The sequence below is a fragment of the Amblyomma mixtum genome, chromosome 9 (assembly GCF_055824585.1).
Source record: "Amblyomma mixtum isolate Tamu chromosome 9, ASM5582458v1, whole genome shotgun sequence".
Lineage (NCBI taxonomy): Eukaryota > Metazoa > Arthropoda > Arachnida > Ixodida > Ixodidae > Amblyomma > Amblyomma mixtum.
Window position 1 is genome coordinate 51,616,087 of NC_143020.1, and position 16,332 is coordinate 51,632,418.

The window sequence follows — 16,332 nt, forward strand, 5'->3', positions numbered from 1 at the left end:
CTCAACCCCTTACAGCACATTTGTGCGCGTTTGTTTATATATAGATCTCGCGGCGTTGTCTCAGAGTGTGCTTCACTTAGCAGCGATTTAGTTGTGTCAGGCGAATATGCTTCATAGCCTTCATATCGCATATCAAATTTAGCATAGGCAAGGTAGTCCTACAGAAATACTAAACTCATGTAGCCGCTCGTTTTGCCTGAAATAATCATGGCGAGCAAAATTGCTTCATTGCTCATAGCTTAATGAGCATGCTTCACGCATTGCTTCACGAGCTCAATCGCCATGTCGGCAATACACGTTTCTGCAGTCAACAGCGTTCTTTTTTTTTTTTTGCAAAACGTAAGTCCCAGGCCTTAATTCCTCCTTCACCCTGAGCGCGAAAGCAACGAGGCCGACCCGCTCAGTTTAGCGCAGTTCCTGGCTTCACCTTAGTAACGGTATGGCAATATCATGTAGTCTGAAGAAAGTCTGTCAAGCAGCCTTCATCACCAAATCATCCCTTCTGTACTGGCAAAAAAAATCTTGAAGGACATTTAAGCATCAGGCCGCATCATCATCAGCCTCACTACACCCACTACAGGACAAAGGCCTCTCCCATGTCTCTCCAATTAACCCTGTCCTGTACATGCTGCGGTCACTGTATCCCCGTAAACTTCTTAATCTTATCCGCCCACCTAACTTTCTGCCGTCCCCTGCTGCGCTTGCCTTATCTTGGAATCCACTCCGCTACCCTTAAGGACAAGCGGTTATCTTGCCTTCGCATTACATGCCCTGCCCAAGCCCATTTTTTCCTCTTGATTTCAACTACGATGTCATTAACCCGCGCTTGTTCCCTCACCCACTCCGCCCTCTTCTGATCTCTTAACGTTACATCTACCATTTTTCTTTCCATAGCTGGCTGCGTTGTCCTTAACTTAAGCTGAACCCTCTTTGTTAGCCTCCACGTTTGTGCCCCATAGGTGAGTACCGGTAACTTACAGCTGTTGTATACTTTTCGCTTGGGGGATATTGGCAAGCTGCCATTCATGATCTGAGAGAATCTGCCATATGCGCTCCACCCCAATCTTATTCTTCTAGTTTCGGAAATCAAATAAGTAGATGACTTATTTAGAAGAGCGTTCTAAGGCTTGCGCACTAACCATCGGCGTAGCTAGGTGGTAGGAGCCTCTCGAAGGCAGTCAGCGATTTCCCCCACTCTCGGTTCTCCAGGTTATTGCAGAGTCCGTCTGGAGAGCGGAATTTCGTTGACGGGCAGCGCGGGATCTTAGGGCAAGCGTCAGCGATCACAGTGTTCTGGATGTTGAACCTCTGGAGGCCATCTCGTCCTTGCAGCGAGTCCAAGTTGAATCTGCGAATACGACCACAAAACGATTGACAGCCATCTCGGCAAAGCTCCAAATTCAACAAAACATTTTTTCACGAGAAATTTTCTTCCCCCCCCCCTTAAAATACTGCCCTGCGGGTGACACAAGGTCAAAAGTCAAAGGTCAGTTCACGTTGCGGGTCATCATATCACTGGCATTCATAAAGGCGTTAGGTTGAAGGCCTTTGCCCTAAATACCTTAGACTTAAGGGTCTTTACCTGGAAGGAATTTATCCTGCAGGCCCTCACCCGAAAGACATTTACTAAGGTGTCTTTCCTCTAAAGGCCTTCGACCTAATTGCCTTTTACCCTGAATGCATTCAACTTGGAGGCCTTCACCGTAAAGGCCTTCCTTCTAAGGCCTTTATTGCTGCCACTGTCATGAGATTGTATAACTCTGGTGTGACTTCACAGACTTTGATATCGAATGGTATGACAGCAGCAACAAGTGATCAGAGGCTTCGTGCGGGAACTATAGTGCTACTGCATACTTTATCACAACGTTGGCATTATCATAGCGCCCCGATGGCAGTGAAAAGTGTCGAGGCAGAAAGAATATACGACCAGCTAATGCATTGTCCTAATGACTAGAGACGGCAAATTATCGCCAGCGCCCACTCCTCCCCCTCCTGAGGGCTTCGCTAAGATTCGCGAGATGGAAGGATGCGGGATTTCCTCCTCCTCTCTAATTGTCTCTGAAACACTGCTCGCGAAAACAAACAAGAGAGGTGCACCCGCGGACCAAAAGGTCACACATGCGCTGAAGTTCTCCTTAGCCCTTATGTACACCCATTAAACTGCAACTTACATTTACATTTACATTTAAAAGTATGCCCTCACGTGTATACGAAGGCTGAAAAACAAGGGTAGTCTCCGTTAAAGCTCATGCTTAAGCATAAAACTACGTATGTCCAATCTGCTATGAGAAATTCATGCCGCATTCTGCTCCGCACCGGGCGTGCGACATTGCATAAACCAGGAAAATAGTTAGGCACCTGCTTTACAGAGCAAGAACTCCAGCTTTTTTAGTCCTCGTCATGGCATCTAGCGGATAATTGTGTGTCTTGTAATAGATTTATTGGTTGCTTCAAGAATACTCCTGTATTTTTCAAGCAATGCGCGCAATTCGAGCGTGGGCTTATCAAACCTTGCCATATCTGAAGGCCAATGATCCTCCTGCTGGTACACCTTCGTGACTACTACACGTGAAAGAGGTTTGCAACTTTTATAGATTTTTCTCGAGATCATAAATTTCACTTCTTGAATTTCTTCTTTTCCTTATTCGTCTCCCTGCTGACTTGAGTGGTTAGTCTGCAATGAAATTTTTTGACCTCTCTTACGACGTGCACAGTTAAACTGTATCTTATCTTTACGTTTCTTGGTTTCATAAAAAAATTTGTCGTGAGGCATCACTGCAGGCCCAACCTCTTCATTTTCTTGTCATCATCATAACGAACCACACGCACGAGGGTTGTAGTTTCATCACCTTTTTTCCAATCATAAATTGTGACTGGAACCGACCGACCTGAAACTTTGCCTGATGTCTGCGCAATCCTGTCTTAGTTTCTGTTTTGTAAAACTGACTTTCGTGCTTTCCATTGCTATGTGAACTTTTCGTCATTGTGTAATAACTCTTATTTCGCAATTTAATCTGGGTTTCTTATAGATGTGACACTGATGACATCATTTGTATTGTCTCTTTTTTTACCCTTAGCCCCTTTGAAGGCTTTTGGTGCTGTGCAATGAATAAATAAATATCAATAGAACAAGCTTTGCTTCCGGCTTTGAGAAAGATTGTAATGAAGGCCTTGAAATTGATTTACACCGCCTGACCTTAAACCTGCATGAATTTGTAGATACGCGGTCATTTCTGCATTTTCCTTAAAGGGGTGACGGTGTTGCCGGGAGTGAGTCTGCTGGCTACTGCCAGAAGCCGAATGCGTGACCCGTTTGACATATCACTTTTCACTGCTTTTTTGCGATGATTCTATCCTCGAAAACGCACTGCGAAAAAAAAGGCTTACTTTATCATCTCCTTGGATTCTAGAAATGCTCGGGATACTGCAAGCAAAACAGCCTGTGAATAAGGACGGGCAGAAAACATACCTCCGTGCTAGCTCTTTTGTAGCTTCAAGGCCTATAAGGCCATCCCTTCCGAGGGACTGAACGTCGAGCTTGAAGCCGAAGAACGCAGCGTGTTGAGACGCGGTAGATCTCTTGTCTTTCGAAAATATACCTGCGAATAGAAGAGAGTCCGTGAAGACAGAATGCTAGTGCATGTGATCGATGAAGGAGGGAGAAAGTACCACAAATTATTGATAACTCCATATGGCGTAAAACAAATGCTTATGTTCCCCAATCTACAATCGCCGCGGTGGCTCAGTGGTTATGGTGCTCGCCTGCTGACCCAAGAGACGCTGGTTCGATCCCAGCCCGGGCGTTTGAATTTCGATGGAGGCGAGATTCTTGAGGCCTTGTACTGTGCGATGTCAGTGAAAGTTAACGAACGCAAGGTGGTCGAAATTTCCGGAGCCCTTCACTACGGCGTCCTTCGTAATCTGAGCCACTTTTGTCTTTAAACCGTCATAAACCATAAACCTGTCTGCTATGCCTTTTGCTTTATTCAGAGGGATCGCGCATTAGTTGCCTGAAATGATATTAATAGTCAAAATTTACTTAAACGACTGGGAACACTGAAAGTGGGCTGCTTTAAATTTCGAATTATGAGAAAAGTCAATAAGTGTTGCAGACAGCACATGACGCCAGGAATAGCACCCATGGAAAAGTGTGTAAGCAGAAAATATTTTCTTCGGTTAAAAAGATTTCACGAAATAGTGTCGAGGCCTCTATATGGACCAAAGATTAACGTTGCAAATCGGAAATTGTGCAGCTTTTAGTGACAATCTGTATCCTGTCCTTGAATATGGGCATGCGTGTACTGCTAAATCTATTTTCGCTTTCTTAGAGGCCATAACCATTAACTCACAAGAAGCACTGTCGGGAAGCTCTCTATTTATCGACTTCAGGTTCATTTATCTCATCAGCGCTAGTTGCGCAAAACCGCTGAATATACAGCGACGTAAATTCCTGACGTACCGACTTGTCAAGCCTTAAAAACATGAACAGAGATATAAACGGTTGTTTTCATTGTTGATGAATTACCGACACTTATATAAAGATATATATATATATATATATATATATTTCTTGTTTTACCGATACTTCTTTCATCAAATGGTAAACAAAGAAATTCGCACGGAGTATGAAAAAGTTCATTTCCGCTGCCACAAAAAGAAATTAATGCATATAAGAAATTCCTCAACTCATTAAGTGCCTGGCGCTGAAGAAATTTAAATAGGCTTGGTTTAAGGAGGTTTAACGTTCCAGAGCGACTCAGGCTATGAGGAACGCCGTAGTGAAGGCCTGCGGGAATTTTGACGTTCTTTAAAGTGCACTGACATCGCACAGTATATGGGCCTCTAGAATTTCGCCTCCATCAAAATTCACCCGCCGCGGCAGGGATCGAACCCGAGTCTTCTGGGTGAGCAGCCGAGCGCCATAGCCACTCAGCCACCGCGGCGGAAATATAGCGCCTTTTGTTGATCAGAGAGTATTGTAAAGAAAATATTGGAACTAAGATATCTAAAGATGCTCTAATTCTACTTGGTACGTAATCACTGGTTATAGGGCGTCACCTCTAACCTCTACTGATCCAACGGCATACGTGTTCTTTGCAATATTAAACGAAGTTGGAAGCAAAGGACGGAGGAAAACTTAAACAATGTCTGTGCTGGACACCACGATAGAACGCCGGAATCGACAGCTGGACAAGTTGGTGTAGCTTCACTTGTCTACACACGCTTCTTCAGCGCACCCAGAGGAATCAAGAAAAGATAACCAGCACAAACATTTCTTCAATTCTTTCCTTCCCGAAGTACGAATTTCTGAGCATTCCACGCTATTCCTAGAACCTACCGGCAAGCAACAGGGCAATTAACACACTGTGATATTACAATCACATACAGCAGAAATATTGCAAACATCCGAATAGGAATGCAGGTTATTTTCATTGAACGCAGTTCTTTTCCCCTTGCCTTGTGCCTTCTGCGATGCAGGCGCATGTATAGGCTTTACTATTGTCCCGATGATACAGAGCCTAGCACTTTGCCCACATAGTTAGGCATTTAAGCTAGCACCGAAGCTCCACATCTTTTCAGGACGAGATGGTGCTGCCTACGCACCTCTGAAAATCTCGGTAGTTTGAAAACGCACAAAGTGCCTGAGAATTAAACTCTAAAGCAGAGACAACGGCATGATACTTTAGACTTAAGCTCTATGAAAGAAAATTGGTGAGTTCTAGCTGTGTGAGCAGCTAGATGTTTCATGTAAACATATTGCTCCCTGTTCTGGCAAGGACGCTTGCACGGTATGCCATGGATGATGGTTGCCCGCAAAGTGTCAGAGCGATTATCAACGGGCGAAGAACACCCGGAACATGAAGGGCGGCCTGACGGAGTGATTAAGTGTGCTCCGACGTGTATGGTGCTCTAAAACGACCGACAGACATAAAACTGGGAGTAGGAGACACCGCCCATGTCTGTGCACATTAGTGTAGCAAGGCCACGCCTTTTTCAGTCCACTGAAAAATTCCCTTCCGACCTCTAAATGTGTACGGTCTGGAATGGTTGTCATAGACAAAAGTAGCGCGTCTCACTTCACGCCTACACGTGCTCCCATCAGCACTTGTACACCGTAAAAGGTGAATTCGTGGAAGTCCTTCAAGGTTAGCATCTATACCATCGGCTTTCTCAAGTTGTCTTGTCAACGTAGCAAAGGCAAGCTATGCAATTACATCACCATTACATTTATGCATCAAGAACAGGACGAATTAGTGATCGATAGCGCGAATATCTCGCAGTGATTGCTGTATTGTCCATATCAATGCTTGTTATGCCAGTACTGAGCGTATGGTTAATACTATACAAGTATATGAAGTCAGCAAAAAAAAAACAAATACCACTAATGCGCAGGTAGGATTTGAGCTTGTTTTTTTTATTAATATCACGAACCAAAATTTAATGTTATGACGATAACACACCCCAGACTTGTTGGTGGTGGACCGTTCCATTGACAACTGCGCTGTTTATCATGTCGAGAAAGCTCTCTCATGCAGCTACGGAAGGAACAACTCAACTTAAGCGAAGTTAAACAAAAAACTCCCTCAAAACTACAACGAAACTAAAATTCTAGCGATTGTTGAAAACAATAACGTTACGGTACTTAAGTGGCGAAATAACATCTGAGAAACCAATTTTTATAAAGATGGGCTTTCTTTTATTGCTCTCAGCTTTAAGCTATCGATGCGCACTAAATCTAATACGTAAATAGACACCGAAAGCCCCATATGTATAAAGTAAGTTTCTCTAGTATTCCGGTGGCATTAACGTCAGCTTCAGCGCGAGAATTTAAATCTTTGCTATGCCACAACCACGCGGGACAACTTGTGAGGACGAAAAGATGATTGCCAGCCAATAATATTCAGTGCCATCGCTAGATCAGCATCATGTAGATTCATCTGACAGTCCAAAGCGGGAGTAGAGGAAATGCACCTATCGCAGTCTGGTTAACAATCATGGGATGTTCGGTGTTTTTCGTAATCGACAAGTTTGCACCCAAGCTTTTAAATAAGGGAGAACGGTTTTACTGTTTATATGTGAACTAATAACTAGTTCAAATCTCCGTACTTTTGGGAAACTGTGGACAAATATAGTGGCATCCGACACATTTCGAACATGTGCAGCCGACATAATTTTTTGAACACGTCACTCAGGAGCTATTTATTTTAGCGCCCGCTCGCAACACCGCCACCCCGTATTAATACCATCTGATAGAGCACGCATGACTCCTCAGACCTTTCATCGCGCACCAGAATATTTGGCGTGGTAGGATTTACGTTTTCGCCTTGTAAACACCACCCGGATTCTTTAACAAAGTTTTCTCAAGGGTAGAGCGGGTCCTGACGTCATCATCCCGCCAAATTCGAAAATCTGATCGGATGTTCTATTTCCCTCCATTGGATTGTCATATGGGATTATACAAACCAGACTTTCTCGGCCACCCTTATGCAACCACTAATGCCAACTAAACCACCTTAATCTACTCAGAAATTCCACATTATTCACTGAACAGTCCCGACTAAATTGCCCTAATCTACAAACTAATCTCCGCTAATCCACCTTAATCCATTTCCTTTGGTGAGCCAGCTTCCATATATTTGGGGTCCTTTGGAGTATTTCTGGGTTGGCCAATTTGCTAATAATTGTCATCTTTAAAATGAAGTTAGGAAGGCCCCAAGTTTTCTTTCTTTCACTGGTATCCCAAAAAGATTTATAGGTGGTTCAACTTCGTTCATGTGTTCCTTCGGCACTGATATCATGATACAACTTATATACAACTTCGCACCCCTAAGCCTCCTAAGATACCCTGCACTCATGCTGATATCACATTGCGTCAAAGGCACTTATTAAAACCCACACTCCGCCTGTAGTTTAGAGCTCGCACTGCGCCTAGCCATCAATAAAGATAAACTCTACAGTGCAGTGGAATGCGCGTGCGGGCGCAGACTTTTCGCTGAATGATTAAAGCAGCACTTTTCAGTTCCAGGAAGCTGCACTTTAGGCGAACCAGGAGGCGCTTCAATTAGGGGTAAGGAGGGAACGCTAAAAATGCAAAATATCGCTGTGAAGCGAAAGACTATAAGGTTTTATGTAGGGAGTCATTGTTCGAGGTCTCCGACAACTGCTCCCTTGTTCTTGAAATCCTGTTGTCATCAAGGAAGGCAAAAAGGTACCAAGCGGTAGCTTTTAGGTTCATAATAGAGCGCAGGCTTCAGTACTCACACTGGCACGGCTGGCATTACATTGTCTGAAAAAGTACTCACTTCTTTTCGTCATGTGTGCGCAATAACTTTGCCAGGGACAGTAGTATGTGCTTGTGAGCCGTCATCAATAGAGGGTATTTAAAGCTCAGTGCTCCTCCTGTGTGTTCCTTCGTCCATCGCCCTGTTTATTCTTTTTTTGCGCTTCATTCTTTTCCAAATTTTTCTCTCATGAGCAAAACATTTTGCAGAAAACGCATAAAGAACACATACTAATAAATTCAACAAAGAAAAGACCTACCATCGTTAAGCAAGGCTCTCTCAGCTTGGTCTATCCCGCGCACAATAGTCAGGCTGGCTCTGCCCGCGATGTCCAGATCCTCTTGTGTAATATCAGGCAGTGAAATAACTATAGTTGTGGTCCCCTTTGGAGGCCGGCGTACTGCACCTGTGGTCAAAAAAAGAGCTGGAGTATGGGCCCCCGCAAATCCGTGACCGGGCATAGCAGTTTTAAAAACGTCGCAGACAACAGAAAAATAAAAAAAAATACTTTGCAGCTAGACATTAAGCAGCGCCAACAAAAGAAATAAGTCAAGTGCTTACACACATCCACAAATATCTGTTATACGATGTTACCGAAATTATTAGCTCTTCTACCTTGTTTAGAATGTATTTCTTTCATCCTGCCCCATTGAAAGATATGATTTCCCGCTTTATATCATACAGTCATTTAGCAACTCGTCCTGAGGTGAGGCTTTATGCAAGAATATTATGAAGTTGTGCAGGCAACCTTTGCTGTATATGGCACAAAATTTGAAATTTCTTCAAATAACCCATTGCCAGGGAAACTTATGCAGGCAGGATAAAGAAAGAAAATGAACCAATTGAATATAGTAGTTTTCTGGGGTACCCAAGAACACCTATACTTTTTCACGTGAGATAAACTGCGATTTTCAAATGGTCTTTTTGAAGTTTGGAGGCCCGCGGTAGAGACACGGGTTGAGTATAAGGCTGCTTTAGCAAGTCTCGCGCACTTACTTTCTCGCGCTGCCGGAGGTGTGCTCAGGGGGCAGCACACACGGTTTCCTTTCTGCCCGCACAGGGACCTGGCGATGTCTTGAACGTCGTTGAACTGGAAGACGCATTGGCCCAGGCCTCTGCAGATTCCTGGCTGGCCGTCCGCTGTTTGGCACGGTTCTTTGTTGCCTCCGCCGCGGCCTCTTCCTCGACCTCCACCTCTGCCTCCTCCCCTGCCTCTGCCCCTGCCCCTGCCACGACCTCGGCCTCGCCCCCTACCTCGACCTCGACCGGGGCCTTCGGCAAATTCGAAGTCTCCTGCAGTCGCATGACAGAGATGCATATACACTTGGTCGCGAATAGCTTTGAATTGGCAGACGAGTCCGGGCTTTGAAGAGGTAATAAGAAACACTGGCTTAATAGGAGAGAATTCCGTCAGTAGTTATGTTTTGCTGAAAACGGTAGCAAACTTTCTTACAGGTTATTTCAGGTAAGCAGTGCCGAGCGTTAAGCAACTATAGTGGCGCAAGAAAACCACAGAACAAGAAAAAAAACGACACGTGCGCACATGCGCACCTTTTCTTGTGTTTTTGTAGTCGCGCCGCCATTTTCTTGTAGCATGAAAAAATTCGCCAAAAAAATCGGTTATTTTGAACTACTAGGTTCTCTATGACGAACCGGATAACAAAAGGTACTTCGTGATTAGGTACGCATAATGTTGAAATGTGCCTCGTGTGCTAATTATTGAATATGGATGACCTAAGTTTCTGTTGTCAAGTTGGCCTCGACACTACATGTAAAACTTGGGAGTAAGCTAATATTTTATCGTCTTAGTTGTTTCTTAGGAGTATTCTATGATTGGGTTTTGTTGCTCTCAGATCAAATTGAAGCCTGTGCACTTCGAAAACTGTGACGAAAATGCGCACTTTCGCGCGGAAAGTTTAGGAGTTTGAAATTTGTTGTGACGAAAGGCAGTCGGCTAAAGAAAAGCGAAATGAGAATAAGAACCGGCAGTAAATTTAATGTTTCTATAATGACCTCGGCCGCCATGTTTACTAGAACCAACATGCCGCAATAGCGTTGTGAGCGCATTAGTCTTCGAAAATTCTCTCTATCATGCCTAAAACTCGATGGCTTCGCTGCCACCAAGTGCTGACTGATATCCTCAAAAGCCAAAGTACTGTCATCACTCATCACAGATCAATCTCCGGCCCGGTGGCCTGTTCATTAAATGCAGCATTGTATAGACGACGCTCCTCACTTGCTCCGTTTGTGCAGTTGTCTACATGGCGGGGAAGAAACGAGTAGTCCCTTAAATTGCTTCTCTATTGTGCACTTTCTATTAGACGAAGAGAAACAAGCCACTGTAGAGTTAATTTGAAGGATACAGGTGCAGCCATCATTTCAAACATGCTGTCGGCGTTTTCCATTGTGCAGTTTGGGCTGTGGCTACGAAAAGATTATCCCATATCCATGTTTGCTGATCAGCAGACAAGCAGCATTCAAAATGTGCGAAACTGCTCTAAAAGACTTCGTACAGCCCTACAATAGTCAAATGTTCTTAAGCTCGATGCCGTGTTTTAAAGCCTGGTACTGCCAAGCTGAAGCACCATAGGAGTCAAGGCACAGAGAGCGGCAGCAAATCACTTCTTCATGTATTACCTTATACTGCATTTTGTACATTTATTTCTTGCTATATGAGTGACTGCTACATCGGTGATGCATTAAGTAGGCCACCCCAGCCGCGGAATGAAAACAAGGCCACTTTGAGTTGCTTTTCTACTTAACGTCTCACCAACGAAAGCGTGGCGTTATGACGAGATAACGCGACAGACATGCGATGAATGCGCTTTCATTGCTACCGGTGGTTTTTTGAATGCCGGAAAAGCTCTGTTATGCAACTGCGACCGCAGCATAACAGGTAAAACAAAGTTAACTCAACGTTAACTAAGACGCAATGTGCTCCTGTGCTGCACATCACACTAAGATTACCAGTCATTCGCGTTTTGCGCAAAGTTTGCGGTGGCTGTTCATTAAAGGAAAATAAGAAGTTGTACCTCCTCCTCTCTGTGCAATGGCCAAGTCTGCAAGGAAGAGAACAAGTAGGAACAGGTAGAGGATCCGCATCTTGGCCCCGGCTGATAGGAAGGAGTCCTCTGGGATGTCACTGCCCCAGTGCTCGCACAGACTTAGAGCACCCTGAAAGGGCAAATGGTCGGGGGTTCAAATGCGCCGCATTATGCATTAGCTCTCCATTGATAATAATATTAGTATATCATAGGCATTTCAAGTTCGAAGCTTCTCGATGGTTATTTAAGATCGTTCAGAAAGCGGCTTGCAAAATAATCCTATCGCCTCGTTTACGTTATCTTCTACGAAATCTCAGCTGAACAAAAAGTGTAGGTTCCTCATTTCTTTCTACGCAAATGTGACTGCCGCGGTTAGATTTTCCGAGCGATGGCCTTTTGCACAGCACCACAACGCCATCATACGGCTAACATTCACCACAGTAAGACCGTGTTATAGACCCGCATCCTCAGAACACTTTGGCTGTGGCATGGCGGATGAGTTGTAAATCGCTTAGTCTCATGGTCCGAACAAGTCGTAAGAAGGAAATTTTAGGAAATGTATTTGCGTACTGGAACAACCAGTTCCATCTTTACCAAACCGGTAGCCTTTGCTCTGCTTCGGAGCATCCTCTTTGTCCACTGATTTAGATCATGCAGATAAGACGTATGTACTCTTTTTCGGTTGTCAGCATAAATGCTATTTATAAAGAAAATAATGACATGCGTAGTGGAAAGTTTTTAAGCTTGAGATGAGCTATGGAAGTGACGGCTGTTGAGTGTTCCTTATTCATATCGGCCTCATTCTGTACGTTGACGTGTTCTGGCATTGAGCAGCCCACGGGTGTTCTTGAATCGCTCCTCAATTGAAACGCTGCCGCTTCTGGTAGATATCAGCCCTAGACCTCGTCTTCACCAGTTAAAACCGTAGCCTTTAAGGCGCCGAAGTATGGCTTAAAACATGAACAGATGTCGTTCATGAAAATAATGTTTACATTTTAGTAGCAGGTTTTCTGTACAATATGCACCGCCGTCGTGGCTTGGCGGATTTCGCGTTCCGCTGCTCAGGCCAAGGTAGCCAGAATTAGGGTCGGCAGCGGCTTCAAAACTTTAACGGGGGTGAAATCCAAAAGCACCCTTGTGCTGAGAGATGTCACTGAATGTTGAAAGGGCCCAGCTAGTGGACATTACTCTGCAGCCTTTGACAGCGGCGCCTCTCATTGCCTACGTATAGCTTTGGAACATTTAATCCTGCATACCATGGGAAAATGCAAGGTATTCAAGGCATTCCGCCTGGTATCGATCATCACGGTAAAGTTTTAATATAGGAATTTTAGTAGGAAAAGATAAGCCGCACGGGGAAGAAAATGCGCCTGTAGGTGTGGCGGACTCGATGACCGCATGATAATTCAATGCGCAACGACTGTACACAAAATCAATTGAAAATAGACCCACCTGTGAGTGCAGGTGGCGATGAAGGACCAGTCTTACAGGGGTTCCTGCTGCCAAAGGCAGCCCGACGACTAAGTCCTCTACTCGGCACGGACTCCCGACTGCCCAACGGAAGTTTGCAGCAAGGGCGTCATGAAGATTTCAAGAGCCGTCATAAAGTACACTCTAGAGCTTTACAACTCGCGTCACCAGCAACTTGACGAGACGCCCGTCGGAGTCAAGGAAAAAGAGTCCCTGCGCGTACTTCATGATTCCTCCTCCATAGCTCTCTTTCTCAACGTGGGAAAGGCCCCCCGTTTATGTCTGTGTCACGTGGGATACACACGCAAAAAAGTACGCGCATGCAAAGAAACGCATCTTTTTTCGTATTCTTTCTTGCATGACCCGTACCAGGTATGCGCACGTCGGCGACATGCTCGCAAATGATTTCAGGAAAGAGGATGCAGGTGTTGCGAAAGCTTAAAGAGAATGCATTTCATTGAAGGTATCGCGTCCGGCCCCACAGCTTCACCTTTGAGCGCATTGGCGCTTTGCGCATTTCTGTTTTTTTTTTTATCGTGCGCGATTACCGTCGACCCTGCTTTGGGTGTTTGTGCGGCAAAGACGAAAGAAATATAGGTCTTGCCTGCAAGAGAACGGTCAAGGACTCGAAGGCAGACGCGGCGCGGGTTACGCAACTCTTTCCCGCGGTAAACGGCGCACGACTACAAGCGATGAATCCTTGTTCTTCTAGCGCCTCATGACGGCTGCCTGCATTGAGACGAAGCTTTGTTGTTATTTGGATGCGCCGGTACAACGACGACGGTACAGTGGAAAAGCGATCCTCTCATGCTAGTCAATGCTTGCTAGTTGTTGCGCTCAAACAACATCGACGTTCCTACTGTAAAAAATATGGACACATTTTCTGCACGAATGCACCGTACAGTTACAAATGCCTCGAACGAGTATAGAAATATACCAGGTGTTGAGAGAAGATGGACACAACTTTCAAAAATAGACGTTTTGTTGACTAGTGTTGGCAGACGCCAAAAATAAGGCAAATCATGTGAACAGTTGAGTAATTGACTAAATGCTAATAGTTAACTTATGGACTATTACCAACTGGTGCCCGCTGGCAGTTACAGATATAGAGCCAGCCGTTAGTAATAGACGTATCAGTTGTTATCATTTCGAAAACAATATCACCATCGCTCCTGTGGCTCAACTAGTTCGGGTCATATCTTACGCCATTCGAAAGCTGCGCGCCTGCGGGGAGCGCGACGCGGCGTTCGATCAAATCGCGACACTCCGTACGCACGTACAACGCGACAATTTCTCCCCATATGGGCGGGACTGAGATTGCCGCGTGGCAGGTACGTCACAGAGCGCCGTCATTTGATTGACGTCTAATTGCGCTGCTCGCATGCGCGCGGTTTTCGAATAGCCCAAGATATGTTCCAAATTAGTTGAGCAACAGTAAAGAGGTAATATAGTTTTCCAAATTATATCAACTGATATGGATGCTACTAATACCAAGAAATAAATCTCTAATTACAAGCGGGCGCATATTGGTAATAGCCAGAAAGTTAGCTATTAGAATTTATGAAAAGCCTTTAGTAGTTCAATGCCAAATCAGATTATACTATTACTTGCTAAACGTTACGTATGGTGTAAATAGCAAGTTTTTCATAGGATTCTAGCATTTAGGCAGTCAGATAAATGGCGAGTAATGTTTAGCCCACAAATTATTCGCCCACAAATGTACTCCACCTTGGGGGATTCCCCTAAAACATTTGAACAACTCTGTTCCCACCTCGAGTTATTGATCAATTCGCTCTCGCCCTACCATAAGCTTGCCGTCCCGCTTAGCTCAGTTGGTAGAGCGACTGCTCCGGTGAAGCGGTGGTCCCGGGTTCGAATCCCGGACCAGGACGAATTTTTCTTTAACTACGAAGTTTCTGAGAAACAATTCTTGATTGCCATGAAGGAAGTTTTGTGATCGGAGAAATAGATGGATATGTTCTACTTGCTGCACCAATGCCTGGTTCACAAAGATGAGGTCTGCGCAAGTATTTCGCGAGGTTGTCACAGCCGTGGGAGGCGTTACGAGCGAGAGGAACGGGATGTTCTCCCGCATAAGTGGTAAAAAATTCCTGTTTGTCTTTATATCTATATTAAAGTCCCCACCCTCCCTGCCACCCTGGCAGGTGTCAGGTAATGGTTGATCGCGAGAGTTCGCTCACCATTGTCAGCCCTAACACATGCGGCCCACATCTCTCTCTCTCTCTCATCACCCCAAGTACCTATATATTTCTCTCTCTCATCACCCCAGGTACCTATAAGCGCGATTCAGGCGTCTACTGGCCAAGGGAGCCAGTTATGCGCACTTCCTTTCCTTAAAATCATCGTACTGTAAAACGTTGTCAACGCCAACGCACATGAACACAGAATGAACGCCTACAGCCTATGGCTTCAGCTCCGTGTTTCTGGCACAATCTTAGTCGATGCCAACGCATGCAACGCACACCTGTCACAACTGCCACGTAGCTGAAAGCACGACTGAGGTGTCCACCATTCCAAGAGGGCAATTGTGAACCTTCCCTCTGTTTTCCAAGCTCCCGCTCCATAGGTTTCGCAGCTTCAAGCGCGACTAAGGTGTCCACTGCTGGTTACAACGGACAACGGCGATGGCGATGCCGTAAAACGCAGAAACGAGCGCCAAAGAACCAATATACGCGGCTATCGCAGACGGCGCCTGGGCGCCGCCTCCTAAACCGCTTACACATTAAACACACATGCATACCAGAGGGGACGGAGAACATCCCGGTGCTGTGGCACCACATGCTCTTCGTCGCTCCGCTCCCGCGTAACATGGACATGGCTTCACATGAAGGCAAACGACAAGCGCGGGTTCGCACGCTTGAGAGGCAATATGGCTATAAAGAGGGCGTCTATTACGTGGACATCACAGGGCCGTCGCCCGCGGGATTCTTCACGGCTGCCGTAGTCCACCGGGGAATGAATGTCGATGGGCTATCTTTTCGGGCCCCAAATTCAACACGAGCGGAGGAAGTCGCAATAGCTCTCGCTGCCGCCGATCCAAAATCGAAAACGGTTATCACAGACTCTCGCCGGGCCTGTGAACATTATCTTGCAGACGAAATATCACCTCTTGCCTCGCAAATTCTAAGACGCGCTCTCGCCGATCCAACTCTCACAAAAGTGATCTGGGCTCCTGGCCACCAGGGTCTACGAGGCAATGAGGCCGCTGATGCGGCCGCCCGAGCGCTCACACACCGGGCTCCTCATCCTAGCTCTCATGGCTCAGAAGCTCATAAACCGCTTCTGCGGTTCCGCGATATCCTAATTCATTATTGCGACAGCCACTGTCTCTACCCGGCATTGCCAAGGGGCTGAGTAAGGCGGAGGAGCTAACTCTGCGGCGCCTGCAGACAGGAACCCTTCTCTGTCCTGCAATAGCAAAACACTTCGATCCGAACACAGATGGGCGCTGCCCGCACTGTGGAGAGATCTGCGATATCTTTCACATGGTGTGGGCATGTACTCAGAATCCTCAC

The 16,332-nt window shown here is 45.6% G+C and overlaps 1 protein-coding gene across 1 annotated transcript in view; it reads right to left on the bottom strand.

Annotated features, from left to right (window-relative positions):
• LOC149328981 (immunomodulatory peroxidase-like) overlaps positions 1-13,016 on the bottom strand; it is a 29,128-nt gene extending 16,112 nt beyond the window's left edge. The window contains exons 1-6 of the mRNA XM_089560020.1: positions 12,779-13,016; positions 11,315-11,456; positions 9,279-9,575; positions 8,542-8,688; positions 3,470-3,599; positions 1,140-1,348 (exon numbers count right to left, since the gene is read on the bottom strand). Of these exons, the coding sequence (XP_089416146.1) occupies positions 1,140-1,348; positions 3,470-3,599; positions 8,542-8,688; positions 9,279-9,575; positions 11,315-11,384 (853 nt within the window). The 5' untranslated portion in view covers positions 11,385-11,456; positions 12,779-13,016. The remainder of the gene's footprint in view (positions 1-1,139; positions 1,349-3,469; positions 3,600-8,541; positions 8,689-9,278; positions 9,576-11,314; positions 11,457-12,778) is intronic.
• Between the last annotated feature and the right edge of the window lie 3,316 nt (positions 13,017-16,332).